The 15,093-nt window shown below is 63.1% G+C and overlaps 3 protein-coding genes across 4 annotated transcripts in view; 1 reads left to right on the top strand and 2 right to left on the bottom strand.

Moving 5' to 3' along the window:
- PIWIL2 (piwi like RNA-mediated gene silencing 2) overlaps nt 1-3,321 on the bottom strand; it is a 15,512-nt gene extending 12,191 nt beyond the window's left edge. The window contains exons 1-11 of the mRNA XM_071578962.1: nt 3,103-3,321; nt 2,888-2,982; nt 2,113-2,235; nt 1,925-2,035; nt 1,562-1,684; nt 1,354-1,470; nt 1,166-1,246; nt 846-959; nt 503-691; nt 231-315; nt 38-124 (exon numbers count right to left, since the gene is read on the bottom strand). Of these exons, the coding sequence (XP_071435063.1) occupies nt 38-124; nt 231-315; nt 503-691; nt 846-959; nt 1,166-1,246; nt 1,354-1,470; nt 1,562-1,684; nt 1,925-2,035; nt 2,113-2,235; nt 2,888-2,982; nt 3,103-3,321 (1,344 nt within the window). The remainder of the gene's footprint in view (nt 1-37; nt 125-230; nt 316-502; nt 692-845; nt 960-1,165; nt 1,247-1,353; nt 1,471-1,561; nt 1,685-1,924; nt 2,036-2,112; nt 2,236-2,887; nt 2,983-3,102) is intronic.
- Nucleotides 3,322-4,295: 974 nt separating this feature from the next.
- On the bottom strand, nt 4,296-9,020 carry POLR3D (RNA polymerase III subunit D). 2 transcript variants are annotated; one of them, XM_071579176.1, is made up of 9 exons: nt 8,852-9,020; nt 7,877-8,051; nt 7,218-7,261; nt 6,211-6,356; nt 6,000-6,124; nt 5,755-5,926; nt 5,432-5,679; nt 4,924-5,076; nt 4,296-4,717 (listed from the first exon to the last, which is right to left on the bottom strand). In XM_071579176.1, the coding sequence occupies exons 2-9, from the start codon at nt 8,048-8,050 to the stop codon at nt 4,595-4,597; spliced, it is 1,185 nt and encodes a 394-aa protein (XP_071435277.1). In that variant the 5' UTR covers nt 8,051; nt 8,852-9,020; the 3' UTR covers nt 4,296-4,594. The 2 variants fall into 2 exon arrangements, with proteins under 2 accessions (XP_071435277.1, XP_071435276.1); XM_071579175.1 differs by having other exon boundaries at nt 6,000-6,127; nt 8,852-8,924.
- Nucleotides 9,021-9,548: 528 nt separating this feature from the next.
- Nucleotides 9,549-13,881, top strand: PHYHIP (phytanoyl-CoA 2-hydroxylase interacting protein). Its single transcript, XM_071579177.1, has 5 exons — nt 9,549-9,891; nt 10,916-11,099; nt 11,797-11,971; nt 13,031-13,148; nt 13,249-13,881. The coding sequence occupies exons 2-5, from the start codon at nt 10,935-10,937 to the stop codon at nt 13,781-13,783; spliced, it is 993 nt and encodes a 330-aa protein (XP_071435278.1). The 5' UTR covers nt 9,549-9,891; nt 10,916-10,934; the 3' UTR covers nt 13,784-13,881.
- Nucleotides 13,882-15,093: the final 1,212 nt, after the last annotated feature.

The following is a 15,093-nucleotide window of genomic DNA, read 5'->3' on the forward strand; positions in this document are numbered from 1 at the left end:
GGAAAAGCAGGAATCACCGGATGGAACGGGCTCTGACCTTCACTGTCTGTCTGTTCCTCTGCAGGCTGGAGAGCCCTGTCAGGAAGCAGAGCTCTGGCACCAGCATCACCATGTCCACGTGATGCTGCAGTGGGGAGAGGCACCATCAGCATTCCAGGGGCTGGGAGTCCCTGCTCTCCCCAGGAGCCCAGGACAGATCCTGGATGTTCCTTTCTCTGTTCCTGACTCACCTTCTGCTCTGCTGTCTGTTTTTCTTTGGGCCTGTGGATGAGGAGCGGCTGGTTCAGATCACTGATGGTGATCCCGTAGGTTCGTCTGGAAAAAATCCAGCACAATCATGGAATCCTGAAATGGCTTGGGTTGGAAAAGACCTTAAAAGGTCTTTTTCCCTGCTGTGGGCAGGGACATGGCACCAGGTGAGACCCTTCCTGCTCCTGCTCACTCAGCTCGGATCAGGCAACAAGCCCTTCCCATTCCCAAGGGATAATCCATCAGGCAGTACCTGTAGTACTCCACAAAGGTGATTTTCTCCCCACTGGCCCGGGTGAAAGTGTCCTTGGGGGTCGTGTCCCAGGCGATGTCATCCACCCGGTAGGTGTGGTTGTTGTAGTGGGTGATGACCACACTTCCCACCAGCTCCTTGATGCACTGGTCCTGGAATGTCACCTGGCTCTGGGAGTGGATTGTTTTCCTGTGGAAGGAGGAGAGAACGCTCCCAGTCCAGGCCATCCCACAAATAAAACATGATTTTTTTTTCCCTTTTACAGCTCCACGCACGCTGCTGTTGGAAGACCCTCCTGATCCCCAAAACCTCCTGGGATTTTTTTTCCCCCCACTTTTCTTACATCAGAAGCAGGACAGATTTGCTGCGGATGATTTTGTGGATGGAATCCACCATGAGGAAGAGCCCACCGTCCTTCTTCTGGATGCTGACAGCGTATCCTGGCCAAATTTGGAGGCTGTGTCCAAAGGGAAAGATGTCCAACAGTGCCTGGGTTAACCCAGAGCCACCCCAGGAGCCAAGGAACACCCAACACACACAGGCATCTGTTTCCCAGCTGGCTCCCAGCTTCGGAAAACAGCCATTCTGAGGTCAGGCCAGTCAGTGCTGACCTGGGAAAACTTCCCAGTTTCCAGGGAAACAGGGATGTCCCCTGGCACCCACCCATGTTTCAGTAAGACGGTGGCATGGGCAGGCTCAAAGAAATGTCTCCCAACCAGGCTCATATTTAGGATTTTCATCACCCTAAGGAAGGAAAAGCAGGAAGAGTAGGACTGGATCAGGCTTGGCAGGGAGGAGAAGGAGGAGGGACTCCTCTCTGGAGCTTGGGGAGCTTCTCCTTGGTCTCTCACCTCCGGAAAACCACGTTGTAAAAGGGGATGCACAGATCCGAGCTGGGCTCCAGGACCTTGGTCATCTGGATGGTGATGGAAATCTCCTGCCCATCACTCTTCCTCTGAACCTTCACACTGTGCTGTGGGACGAGAGGGAGGGATTCTCCCACCCAAAACATGGGCTGGGTGCCCGGAGAGGGGGCACCTGTGCTAAGACAAGCCCTGCCTTACCTTGGGAATCTGGATGGGCAGGAAGAGGATGGAGCCATCGAAGGCCAACACGTCCCCGGTCACGGCTCGGTGCTCCTTCAGCATGGCAAAGCGGGTGCTCCTGCACTCCACCTCGGGGCTGGGGGCACACAGGGGCTTTTCTCCATCCCCTGCCCCCTCCCCCTTCCCAGATCCCACTCAGCCCTCCCAAAATCCTCCCAGAGGAGATAAAAATGGAGCCCTTTGCTTTGCTGCGCCGGCCACTCCATCTGGTGGCACTCAGGACAGCAGGAGGGCTCTGCCTGGGGACACCTTGTTTCCCAGGGGCTGTGGGAGACCCTCGAGGGGCTGTGGGGGCCCCCCATCAACACCCCAATACCTGAAGGTAACGTGGTACTGGTAGACAGCTTTGTTCTGGCAGTGGATCTTCACCAAGTTCACCCCCAGGGGCACGGGAGTTCCCTTCACCACCGGCTTCGTCCCTGGGGTCCTGGCAGGGACACGAGGTCAGCAGTGACCCAGCAGCACCTGGACCCCCCAAAACTTGGGGCTGGGGGTGTCACTCACGGCTTGGCAGCAGCTGGTGGGCTCTCTGGGGTGGGTAGGGGGCTGGGTGGGCTTGGGGTGGGCACAGCAGCGGCTTGTCCAGGGTGGGTGGGCAGCGTGTCCTGCAGGCGTTGCCACAGGATCCTGCAAGCCCAGGGTGGGCAGGGGTGAGCCCTGGCATGCTGGGGGGGGTGTCCTGGTGCCCCCTGAAATCCCCCCTGCTCCAGGCCACCCTTGGTGGGGGGCTCCAAACAGCCAGTTTTGGGGACAAGACACCAAGGTGGCCCCAGCACGGAGGGAGTGGGGCAGGAGGGGGGTGGCACCGGTGTGGGGTCACTGGCAGAGGGTCCCCTGACCCCTGTCACCAGGGAGGGTTCAGGGATAGGGGGGAACAGGGGGATGTAGAGGGAATAAAGCGGGTAGGGAAAAGGAGGGGTAGGGGAATAAGGGGGGATAGGGAGGTCAGGGAATAGGGGGGTTATCAGGGATAGAGAGGATGGAAGAACAGAAGGAATAAAGGGCATAGGGAATAGGGGGGATAGAGGGGATGGGGGGGATAAAGCAATAAGGAGATAGAAGGGATGGGGAAGACAGGAAAATAGGGGAGTAAGAGGATAGGAGAGATGGAGGGGATAAGGGAATGGAGGGAGAGAAGGGACAGAGGGGATGGTGGGGCTGGAAGGTAGAAGGGGGATAGTGAAGATGGAGGGGGACAGGGGGATGGAGCAGGACCGGGGTGACACAAGGGAGGGCCAGCACTGAGGTTTTAGGGGGTTGGGGTGCCAGGGGGACTCACTGCCCGCGCGTGAGAGGCGCTGCCAGCGTTGCCCCCTCCTCTTTGTCCTGGTCCTTGTCCTCCTCCTCCCGTGCCGGGCCGGGCTGACCCAGAGCCTTCCCACGTGCGGGACGGGCGGGCTGAGCCAAAACCTTCCCACGTGCGGGACCGGCGGGCTGAGGCTCAGCCTTCCCACCTGCGGGACGGGCGAGCTGAGGAAGGCGCAGCCCCCAAACCCCTCCAGCCACCCCCCATCCCCGCCACTTACCGAGGGGCCGCTCGCCCAAGCCCAGCGCTCGGAACATCTCCGGCAGCGGCGGGGGCTCGGCGGGGCCGGGGCTGGGCGGCGGCAGGCGCGGAGCGAAGGCCGAGATGCCGCGGAGCCCCCGCGCTCTGCCGGGGGCGGTGGGGCCGGGACGGGCCGCGGGGAGGCCGGGGGGGCGCAGCGGGTCCATGGGCGGACAGAACCGAGCTGGACCAAGCCGAGCCGAGCCGGACCGATCTGAGCCAGGCCGGGCCCGGGGCCCTCCCGTCGAGCGGCGGCTCCTTCCCAGCTCGGCACGCGCCGCCACCGCTGGCGCGCGCAAAAGTGGCCACGCCCACCGAGCGGACGAGCCGCTGATTGGGCGGCTCGTTAAGAGAGGGCGTGGCCGAGAGTGGAGTGGGCGGGGCCGGAGAGGGGGTGGGCGGGGCCAGGGAGGGAGGGATGGGGTGGGATGGGATGGGGTGGGGTGGGATGGGGTGGGATGGGATGGGATGGGATGGGATGGGATGGGAGTAAAGTGGATGGGATGGGAGTAAAGTGGATGGGATGGGAGTAAAGTGGATGGGATTGGTAATATGGAATTGGGAGAGTAAATAAAATGGGATGGGATGGGATGGGAGTAAAGTGGATGGGATTGGTAATATGGAATTGGGAGAGTAAATAAAATGGGATGGGATGGGATGGGATGGGTAATATGGAATTGGGAGAGTAAATAAAATGGGATGGGATGGGATGGGTAATATGGAATTGGGAGAGTAAATAAAATGGGATGGGATGGGATGGGTAATATGGAATTGGGAGAGTAAATAAAATGGGATGGGATGGGATGGGTAATATGGAATTGGGAGAGTAAATAAAATGGGATGGGATGGGATGGGTTATATGGAATTGGGAGGGTAAATAAAATGGGATGGGATAAAATAGGATGGAGTGGGGTGGGGGTAAAATGGATGGGATGGGGAGGGGTCATAAGTAATGGGGAGGTGGGATAGATGGGATGGGATGGATGGGGTAAAATGGGATTGAGTGGGGTGGAGGTAAAACAGATGGGATGGGGAGGGGTAATATGGAATTAGGAGGGTAAATAAAAGGGGATGGGGTGTGAGCAGGGTGGTCCCACCCCCCTGCCCAGCAGAAGTGACAGAACAAGCCAGAGCAACCCCACACAGGGGAAAAGACATTTTATTCCACGATCCTCCCCCCAGACAAGTGTCCTGCTCCCACCAGCACATCCACAGCTCCTGGAGAGCTGGGTGGGGACACCCCATGGTCCCACACACCCAGGAACCCCCGTTTGGCACAGGGGGGAAGCAGCAGGTTTGAGGGACCCCTGCAGGGCTGGGAGGAGGTCAGAGCCAGCCCTGGGCCCCCATGACCTCTCCCCACATCCCAAAGGCACATCTAGGGGGGCTGAGGGTGTGCAGGGACTGTCCCCACAGGCTGGGGGTCCGGGACCCCCTCAGCTACCGGTGCCTGTGCTCCAGGAGAGCCTCAAAATCTGGGGAACACACCAGCTTGTGCCTCACATGGCCCAGGACGATCATCTCACCCGTCCGGTTGTCCCCGATGCCGACAGACACCAGCTCCTGTTCCAGAGGGGATGAACACCCCTGAGCAGCCCAATCCCAAGGGAATCCCAGGGTGGGGGTCCTTGCTGTGGGGGACTCAGTCTGGAGGCATCTCCAGAGAGGACCAGCAGGACCCTCCCACTGCTGTCAGAGGGAGAGCCAGAACGACCCCCTCCCCAGGGTTATCCTGGGGTGCAGCCCCCCCAAACTGGGTCCCCCCATACCTGTAGGAAGGAGCAGGGGGTGCCCATGGTCACGTCCAGGGTCACCTTGCCCAGCACCAGCTGCACCTTCCCTGACTTTCGGATGAGCAGCTTCCCCACCTGCCCCTCGGGGAGGTCGGCCAAGGTGCAGGTGTTCTCTGCCTGCTTCGCCTCCTGCCGTGGGCACCACGGGAAAGGACAGCGTGGGATGAGCGGGAATGACACCATGGGATGGGGGATATCACCATGGGATGGGGGGGATGTCACCATGGGATGGGGGGGAAAGGACACCATGGGATGGAGAACAGGACCCTGGGATGGGGGATGACACCAGGGAATTGGAGGAGATGACACCATGGGATGGGGGGGATGTCACCACGGGATGGGGGGGATGTCACCATGGGATGGGGGGGATGTCACTATGGGATGGGGGGGATGTCACCACGGGATGGGGGGATGACACCACGGGATGGGGGGATGACACCATGGGATGGGGGGGGGATGACACCCCCATCCCAACCCTCCTCACCTGGCTCTTCTCCTGCTTCACCACCACCACCTGCCCGTCCTCGTTGTGCAGCTCGGATTTGATGGGTTTGGAGTCGTGGGTGGGGGGCTGCCCTGGCAGGGTGTCAGGCAGCTGCAGGAACAGCAGCTCCTCCTCGGCCTGCAGGCTCAGCCTCTGCAGCAGCTCTGCCACTGGCACATCCCGTGGGAATCCGGGGGGCCCCTTGGGCTGGGCCAGCTTGGGATCCTCATCACGCGGCTCCTCTTTCACTGCAGAGGTGGTGGGTGGGCATGGGAGAACAGGGGGGTACTCCCAGCCCACCCCCAGGGTTTCCCCCATCCCACCTTTCACTGCTGGTGGGTCCAGCTCCATCTTCTCCTCCTTGGCTTCAGGGAGTGGTGGCTCAGGATCCTCCTGCTCTGTCCCCTCCTCCTTGAAAAGCCACCCTGAGTGGGCCAGCGGGAGCTGCACCGGCTTGTTCCGGATGTCATTCTTCAGCCCTGGGTCATCCAGGAACTGTGGGAAGAGCAGTGGGGACACTCAGTGCCAGCCTGGTGGCACCAAAGCCACCCCTGCTGTGCCCACTCACATCATCCTTCTGCAGCATCCGCAGGATCTGCTTCGTCTCCTCGTCTGTCTCCCTCTTCTCCTTCTTGATGTTGATGATGTGGGAAGGGCCAAAGTCGGACATGTCCACTGCCTTGTCCCAGGAGCCTGCTGGGAGAGGGGGCAGCCCTGGGTGACCCCGAGGTGCTGGGACCCCCCAATCCCCCCAGGAAAGAGGGTGCAGCTCCCATTACCTTTCTTCTTCATCATTTCAGCAGGTCCCTGCTCGAAGATGGAGTGGGACTGGATGACCTCGGGCCGCCCTCGGCCCCGGCCGTGCCCATCCCGCTGCCGCTCCCGCTCCTTCTTCTCCTTCTTGACAGAAACATCCTCCCGGGGCCTGTGGGGCAGGCAGGGGCCATGTCACCCCTGCCCCTCACTCCACATCCCCTCCCAGAGCATGATTTTTTATGGAAGTGCCCTCTGGAGATCACCCAGTCCAACTCCCTTGCCCTTGCAGGGTCACCTGGGGCAGGTGACACACAGGGACACATCCAGGGAGGTCTGGAATGTCTCCACAGAGGGAGACTCCACACCCTCCCTGGGCAGCTGTTCCAGGGCTCTGCCCCATCCATGGAAAGAAGTTCTGCCTCCTGTTGAGGTGGAGCTTGTTGTGGTTCAGTTTATGGCCTTGTCCTGCCACTGGCACCACTGGGAAGAGTCTGGCACCATCCTGAGACTCCTTGGAGATATTTGTATGGATTGATGAGATCCCCTCTCAGATGAGATATTTGTATGGATATTTGGGGTGCTTGTATGGATATTTGGGGTATTTCCATGGATCAGTGAGATATTTCTATGGGTATTTGAGGTATTTCCATGGATCAGTGAGGTATTTCTATGGATCAGTGAGATATTTCTATGGGTATTTGAGGTATTTCCATGGATCAATGAGATGCCTTCTCAGATCACATATTTCTACAGATATTTCAGATATTTGTATGGATTGAGAGGATCCCCTCTCAGATCAGACACTTCCATGGATATTTGAGATATCTGCATGGATAGATGAAAGATTTCTATGGATTGATGAGATCCCCCTCACTCTTTTCCTCCCCAGACTCAGCTCCCACAGTTTCTAATCAGGAAGATGTTCCAGACCCCCAATCCACCCTTGTGCCCCCCATTTTGCCCATGGGTACCCCCCACAACGTTCCAATGCACCCCCACATCCCCCAAAAACGTTTCCCAGGCCACTCACTCCTCCTTGATCTTCCTGCTGATTATGTTGGGGGTGAAGGTTTTCTGCAGGTGAGAGCAGAGGGGACAAATCACAGCACAAGCCACACAAACCATCCCCTCCCCTCCCCTCCCTGCACCCCAAACCCCCTCTGGGGTCCCCCCTCACTCCCTCCCTGTACCCCAACTCCCCCGGGGTCCCTCCTCACCCTCTCCCTGCACCCCAAAACCCCCCTGGGGTCCCTCCTCACCCCCTCCATGCACCCCAAACACCCCCAGATCCCTCCTCACCCTCTCCCTGCACCCCAAACCCCCCCAGGTTCCTCCTCACCCCCTCCATGCACCCCAAACACCCCCAGATCCCTCCTCACCCTCTCCCTGCACCCCAACCCCCCCCCCAGGTCCCTCCTCACCCCCTCCATGCACCCCAAAACCCCCCTGGGGTTCCTCCTCACCCTCTCCCTACACCCCAAAACACCCCTGGGGTCCCTCCTCACCCCCTCCATGCACCCCAAACACCCCCAGATCCCTCCTCACCCTCTCCCTGCACCCCAAAACCCCCCTGGGGTCCCTCCTCACCCTCTCCCTGCACCCCAAAACCCCTCCCAAAGGTCCCCAAAACCCCCCAGTGGAGTCAGACATGGGGTGACCCCGATTTGTGGAGATGGGGGGGGGACTCACCTTCTTGACTCCCCCCAGGGTGAGGTCCCGGGAGCGGATGGAGGGCAGGCGGCCCGGGCTGAGGGCAGGGGCAGTGGGGCGTCTGCCCAGCACCCCCCGTGCCCCCGGGACCCCCGTGCCCCCCGGCCGGAGGCTGCCCGGGGAGCCGGAGCTGCCAGAGCCCCCCTCGGCCATGCTGTGGGGAGGGGGCACAGTCAGTGGGGATCAGACCCCCCTCCTGCATCCCCCCAGGACACACTTTAAGAAGGGGAGGGGGGGAGTCCTGCACCCCCAAATAGAGCTCAATCCCACCCCCCACCCCAACAATGGACCCCCCACCCCAAAGGGCTCAGCCCACCCACCCACCCCCAAACAGGACCCACTTGTAGCCCCCTCTCCAGGGGGGGGGGGGGTCATCTCCTCCCTGCACCCCCCAGGACCCACTGGCATCCCCCCCAAGACCCCCAAACAGGACCCACTTGTAGCCCCCTCTCCAGGGGGGGTCATCTCCTCCCTGCACCCCCCAGGACCCCCAAACAGGACCCACTTGTAGCCCCCTCCCCAGGGGGGGTCATCTCCTCCCTGCACCCCCCAGGACCCACCTGCATCCCCCCCCAAGACCCCCAAACAGGACCCACTCGTCCCGTCCCGTCCCCCCAGGGGTCTGAGACCCCCCAAACCCACTCGTTCCTCCCTCCCCAGAGGTCTCAGACCCCTGGAACCCCCTCGCACCCCTCAGACCCCTCTGAACCCCACTCTCTAAGGGCCTCAGCCCCACCAGACCTCCCAGATCTCTTCTCCCCCCATCCCCAGGGGTCTCAGCCCCCCCATTACCCACTATTACCCCCTCACCAGCTTTCTCACCGCCCCCATGCACCCCCAAACAGGACCCACTCTCTCCCACCTCCCCGGGGGGCTCATCCTCCCCTCCTACCCCTCAGGAGCCCCCTCGACCCCCCAAAATCCACTCCCTGCCCCCGCCACGCCGCCCCTTACCCTGCCCGGGCAGCCACGGGCTCGCCGCCCCCCACTGCGCATGCGTAGCGCACGACGCACCCTTCCCGAGGCGACGCCGCTGCCGCCCTCTTTGCTGAGGGCGCGCTGGGTTTGCCAATGAGCCGCCATCTTTGTGGTTGGCGTTGCCCGACCCAGTGTGACGGCGGCGGCGCCATCTTTGTGGCGGGCAGTGCCCGGTTCTCGGGACCTGGCACGGGGGGAGGCAGCGCAGGGCGGATGTTTTTGGGGGGTCACTCACCCTTCATTTAACACCCTCAGGGCTTCCTGGGGTGCAGCCAGACCCCTTACAGTCCTCTACAGCCCTCCAGCCGCCCGCACTCCCGCGCGGAGGGGGGTCACGTGTGGGCACCCCCGACTCCGAAATTTGGGGGGACAGTCCGTTTTTTGGGGTGCTCGCCCCCCTCTCCAAAAAGCGTGTCCGCCCCCAAAAGTGTGTTCACTAAGTGCAAAACAGCAAGTCCCCCCAACTCGGGTTTTGCACCCCCATCCCCACGGGGGTCCCGAGTGGGTACCAACATCCCCACACACCTCATCCAGCATTTTTGGGGGATGTGGGGGGTGTGGCACAGCCGGGACAACCCCCCCAGGCCCCAAAACGGAGGGGGTACAGGCAGAGCCTGCCCACCACCCACCCCCAATCTGCACCCACAGCCCACTCTGCCTCCATCACCTGACGCCGCACGCGTCCCTCCATCCCATTGGCAGAACCGGCAGGTTTTTCCTTCCTCCCCCTTTTCTCCCAGCTCCTTGGATATCTATTTTTCCCATTTTTTTTCTTCTTCTCTCCCTCCTCTGGAGGGTGTTTGCTATTTCCGAGCTGGCTGGGAGGATCCCAGTCGCATCAGCCGCAGGCAGCGACGCGGCACCCCCGGGTACCACCGCGATCCCACCGGCATCCTCCGTCCTTCCCTCCTGGAGCAGCCCCGCCGGGGCTCCCTGTCCTGCCTCCCCTTCCCTTCTCCCACCCTGCCGCTCCACCGGCATCCCACCGCGTCCCGGCAGCCCCCCGACACGGCCAGGTAAGGAAGGGCCTCACCGGGACACCGGAGCAGCCGCCAAATCCCGGTGGCGTCGGGACAACATCCCAATGGCACCGTTGAGGGATGCCCGGGGGGCACGGGGGGGTATGGGGGGCTTGCTGAGGGCTTTTGGAGGGGCACAGGGTGTTGGGGACACGGCGACACGATCCAGCTGGAAAAATCCCGGTGCGGAATTCCTGCGCCACCGCCGGGCACCGGGGATGGGGCAGCGAGGTGGCACCTTGTCCCCAACGCGGTGACCTTCTGCCGTGCCCGGGGGTTTTGCAGGGAGGAAACGGTGGGTGACACTCGGCTTGGGGGGGCTGCGGGGTGTTCAGTGGGGCTGGGGGTGACCCCCAGCTCTGCGCAGAACTGGGGGGAGGACACGTGGCCGTGGGTGGCCGTGGGTGGCCGAGTGACAGGGACACTCAAGGATGAGCCCGGCGTGGGTGGCCGTGGGCACGCGGGGAGGGGGCGCTGGGTACAGCGGGGCGGCTGCCCCCGCACAAACCCGGGGTGCAGGGTGGGGGGCACCCACCCCTCCAACCCCCTCGGAGCATCATCACCACCCCCTTTCCCGTGCCATGGATGTCACCGCGTGTCCCCCATCCCCAAAACAGCGAAGGGGAAACTGAGGCACCGGCCAGGGCAAAAGGCGGATCCAGCTTTTCCAGTGCCCGCGTCCAACCCTCCCCTGTCTCCCAGCACTCCCTCGGCTCCCCTTGTTTTTCTTTCCCCACCCCGGGTGTTGAGCAAACCCCGAAACACCCTCTGGCACCGCGCCGGGGCCCCGCGGCACCCGGGGGAGCGGCCGGGCCCCCGCACCCGACCGGGCTTGTTCCCCGGCGTCCCGCTGCCTGCTCCTGCCTGCGCGTTGCCTATTCCTGGCTGCCGGCCGCTTTCCCACCCCCCGGTGCCATCTGCTCCGCCGCGGGGGGAGCGGCCCCGGCAGCTGCCGACGTGGGCAGCTCGGGGGGCGGGGGGTTCGGCTGGGCACCCCCCAAACCCCGCGCTGTGCCCGCAGGAGCTCAGCCCCTCCGGCCATGGAGCTGCTCTCCACCCCCAAAAACATCGAGATCAACAACATCACCTGCGACTCTTTCCGCATCTCCTGGGCCATGGAGAAGGGGGACCTGGAGAGGGTCACCCACTACTTCATCGACCTCAACAAGAAGGAGAACAAGAATTCCAACAAGTTCAAGCACCGGGTGAGTCCAGGGGGTGGTGACGTGATGAGGGACCCCCCGTCCGGGGAGAGGAGATGGGGTTGGGAGGAGTAGAACTGGCTTTTAACCCATTCCCACGCTGGTTTGGGTTATTCCCCACACTGGACAGGCTGGTGGAAGGTACTGGGATGGGGATGGGGGGTGACGGACTCCCCCAAGCCCCTGCGGAGGAGCAGAGCCACAAACCTCTCCCACTCTCTCCCTCCCCGTGCGGCGAGTCACTAATTCGGGCCGTTTTTAGCAGCGCCGTTGCCACGGTGATGCTGTTTAATGTTTAACATTATTTTTTTCTCTCCTCCCCAATAATAAGGAGTGGGGGGGTGGGGGGTGGGATATTTTTTTCCCCTCTATCTCCCGACTTCAGCATCCGCCGTTGCCACAGAAACGGCTCTGCACTGCGGAGCTGCTCCGTGGCCTATTGACACCGAGAGATGCCACCGGGAGCGGGGGTCCCCGAGACCACCCCCCTCCCCGTGGGGACTCGGTGCCCCCATCGCTGTTTGGGGATGGAGCTGGGGGGAAGCAGGAGACGCGTCACCACGGTGGTTTTGGGGGGTCTCGGTGCCCCGAAGTGGATATTTGCGGGTTTTCAGCACCTCTCGGCGCGGGGCAGGGATGCAGGGCAGGGATTTTGGGGTGGTGGGATACTCTCCCGCCTGACCCTCACCCCTTGGCGCAGGATGTCCCCACCAAGCTGGTGGCCAAGGCGGTGCCGCTGCCCATGACGGTGCGGGGACACTGGTTCCTGAGCCCCCGCACCGAGTACAGCGTGGCCGTGCAAACGGCCGTCAAACAGAGCGACGGAGAGTACCTGGTGTCCGGCTGGAGCGAAACCGTGGAGTTCTGCACCGGGGGTGAGCGGGACAGGGGCTGGGAGGGAGGATGGGGGCGATTCTGGAGCCGGGAGGGAGGATGAGAGCGATCTGTGAGCCGGGAGGGAGGATCGGGGCGATCCCAGGAGCTGGGAGGAAGGATGGGGACGATCCGGGAGCCGGGAGGGAGGAGGGGGGCGATCCCAGGAGGTGGGAGGGAGGATGGGGGCGATCCGGGAGCCGGGAGGGAGGACGAGAGCGATCCGGGAGCCGGGAGGGAGGATGGGGGCGATCCCGGGAGCCGGGAGGGAGGAGGGGGGCGATCCCGGGAGCTGGGAGGGAGGATGAGAGCGATCCGGGAGCCGGGAGGATGGGAGGAGGACGGGGGCGATCCCGGGAGACAGAAAGAGAACGGGAGCAAATCTGGGAACCAGGAGCAAGGAGGGAAAATGGGGGAAGCTCGGAATGGGGAAGATGGGGAGGACGGGGGTGATGCTGGGAGGAGGATAGGGGCAGTGCTGGGAGCCAGAAGCCAAGAGGGAGTAAGGGGACAATGCTGGCAGCCGGGAGGGAGGTCGGGATGGAAGCCTGGAGTTGGGAGCCAGGGCAGAGGATGGAGGAGATCTCAGGAACTCAGAGGTGGAAGGATGATGGGGTCAGTGCTGGGAATCAGGAGATGAGAGAGAGGACGGGCGCAATGCCTGGAGCTGGGAGGGAGGACAGGCACGATTCTGGGAGCTGGGAGCTTGGAGGAGAATGGGGTCAATACTGAGAGCCGGGAGCTGGGAAGAGGACGGTGGTGATGCTGGGAGCTGCGAGCAAGTAGGGAGATGGGGCTACTGCCGGGAGGACGGGGGAAATGCTGGGAGCACGGAGCCTGGGGAAGGACAGGGGCAATGCTGGGAGCCTGGAGGAGGACAGAGGCAATGCTGGGAGCCCGGAGCCCGGAGGAGGACGGGGGCGATGCCGAGAGCTGGCACAAGCCGGGCCGGTTTGAGCGGCAGCTGATGAGTGGGAGGCAGGAGGTGCGGGGAGCTGCGGGCAGGGAAGGGCTGCCGGAGGGGGACGGAGACGCCCTGATGCCCCCGTTCCTGCCCCCAGACTATGCCAAGGAGCACCTGGCCCAGCTGCAGGAGAAAGCGGAGCTGATCGCCGGCCGCATGCTGCGCTTCTCCGTCTTCTACCGCAACCAGCACAAGGAGTATTTCCAGCACGTCAGGTACCCCCAGCCCCATTCCCCACGCCCCCCACTCTCAGGGCACACCCCCTGACCCTGCCTGTGCCTGTCTGTGTGCCCCTCCTCCTCCTCCTCGCGGCAGGATGCACTGCGGGAACGTGATGAAACCATCGCTGAAGGACAACAGCGGGAGCCACGGCTCGCCCACCAGCGGGATGCTGCACGGGATCTTCTTCAGCTGCAACACCGAGTTCAACACCGGGCAGCCCCCCCAGGACTCGCCCTACGGCCGGTACCGCTTCCAAATCCCGGCCCAGCGTCTCTTCAACCCCAACACCAACCTCTACTTCGCGGACTTCTACTGCATGTACACCGCCTACCACTACGTCGTGCTGGTCCTGGCCCCCAAAGGCTCCTCCGGGGATCTCTTCTGCCGGGAGCGCCTCCCCCAGCTGGACATTTCCTCCAACAAGTTCCTGACGTGCTGCGTGGAGGAGGGCGAGCTGGTGTACCGCCATGCCCAGGACAGCATCCTGGAGGTCATATACACGGAGCCCGTGGACCTCAGCCTCGGCGTGCTGGGGGAGATCAGCGGCCACCAGCTCATGAGCCTCTCCACCGCCAACGCCAAAAAGGACCCCAGCTGCAAGACGTGCAACATCAGCGTGGGGCGTTAAGGGGGGCAGGAGGCGGGCAGGGCCGGGCAAGGGGACGGGCGCCCACCCCGGGGGCTTCTCGCACGGACACTGGTGGGCGGAGGACGCGGGTGGGCGCGGGGGAGCCGGATGGTGCCCCCCCGAGGAAGGAGCCGGCGGGATGCTCGCCCAGCAGGGAGGTGGAGCCCGCGCTGCTCTGCGCCCCGAGGGAGGAAGCCTTCATCTCCTGGACTGGCCGACCAGCCTCATCCTCGCTGGCGTGAGCCCCGCGCTCTGCCCTTCTCCGCACAGCCACTGCGGGACCCCCTTCCCCTCCGGTGTGCCCTGCATCCCACCCCGACCCCAGGTTTGTGCAGCTCCCAGGGAGCTCCGGTCCTGCCAACCGGGGCTGGGGCTCCCTGGCCACCCCAGGGGGTTCGGTGGAGAGACTGGAAGCGCCCCTCGGTTTGGACTGCTCTCGGGGACAGTGGGGCGCTCGGACAGGGATCCCCCGCCCCCGGGGGCTGCAGTGGTGTAGGGGACCCCTTGTTCTGTCCCTCTCTGCTCTGCCAGCCTGTGCTGCCCAGCGCCCCTGCCCCGCGGCCCCGGAGGCAGCCGGAGGAGCTGGGGAACAGGGGAGCGGAGCTGAGCCCCCCACGCCGTGCCCCTCCAACCCGCCGCCCCCCGCATGAGCCGTCGGCAGCATGGCGCTTGCGTGCGGCCCCCCCGGGGCGCCCACCCCCGTCTCTGTGTACCCCCTGCACGCTGTAGAACAACAACAACTCCCCCGTGCCCCGAGCATCCCTGTGCTGTGCTGGAGGTGTTTCAATAAACTCTGTGCGGTCGCCACCGGCCGTGTCCAGTGCCTCTGTCCCCCGAGGGCACCCCGGGGAGCGGCTCCAGACCCCGCCAAATCCAGCTCGGGGAAAGGAGGGATGGGACTGGGAGGGCACAGGGTGGTACATCCCACAGGGGGATGCTGCGGCAGCCACGGGCACCCTCCAGCCCTCACCAGCTCACAGGAGCACAGGAAAGTTCGTGTTGAAAGTGCCCTCTGGAGACCATCCAGTCCAGCTCCCCTGCCCAGGCTGCGTCACCTGGAGCAGGTGACACAGGGAATGTGTCCGGGTGGGTTTGGAATGTCTTCAGTGAGGGAAACTCCACACCCTCCCTGTGTGGCTGTTCCAGGGCTCTGCCACCTTCATGGAATGTTCTTCATGTTGAGGTGGAATTTGTGGTTTAGTTTATGGCTTTATCCTGGCGTTGGGCACCCCTGGAGAGAGTCTGGCACCATCCTCTGACATCCCTTGGAGGTATCTGTGGTTAAGTTTATGGCCATCACTCCTTGTCCT

Source organism: Pithys albifrons, chromosome 29 (genome assembly GCF_047495875.1).
Source record: "Pithys albifrons albifrons isolate INPA30051 chromosome 29, PitAlb_v1, whole genome shotgun sequence".
Classification (NCBI taxonomy): domain Eukaryota; kingdom Metazoa; phylum Chordata; class Aves; order Passeriformes; family Thamnophilidae; genus Pithys; species Pithys albifrons.

Coding starts and splice junctions, on each gene's coding strand:
- POLR3D (XM_071579175.1), bottom strand. CDS start 8,050: ATGGCCGAGGGGGGCTCTGGCAGCTCCGGCTCCCCGGGCAGCCTCCGG. Junction 5,927..5,999: donor GGATGCTGCAGAAGGATGAT/GTGAGTGGGCAC, acceptor CTCTTCCCACAG/TTCCTGGATGACCCAGGGCT. Junction 5,680..5,754: donor GGACCCACCAGCAGTGAAAG/GTGGGATGGGGG, acceptor CCACCTCTGCAG/TGAAAGAGGAGCCGCGTGAT.
- PHYHIP (XM_071579177.1), top strand. CDS start 10,935: ATGGAGCTGCTCTCCACCCCCAAAAACATCGAGATCAACAACATCACC. Junction 11,100..11,796: donor CCAACAAGTTCAAGCACCGG/GTGAGTCCAGGG, acceptor CCCTTGGCGCAG/GATGTCCCCACCAAGCTGGT. Junction 11,972..13,030: donor CGTGGAGTTCTGCACCGGGG/GTGAGCGGGACA, acceptor TCCTGCCCCCAG/ACTATGCCAAGGAGCACCTG.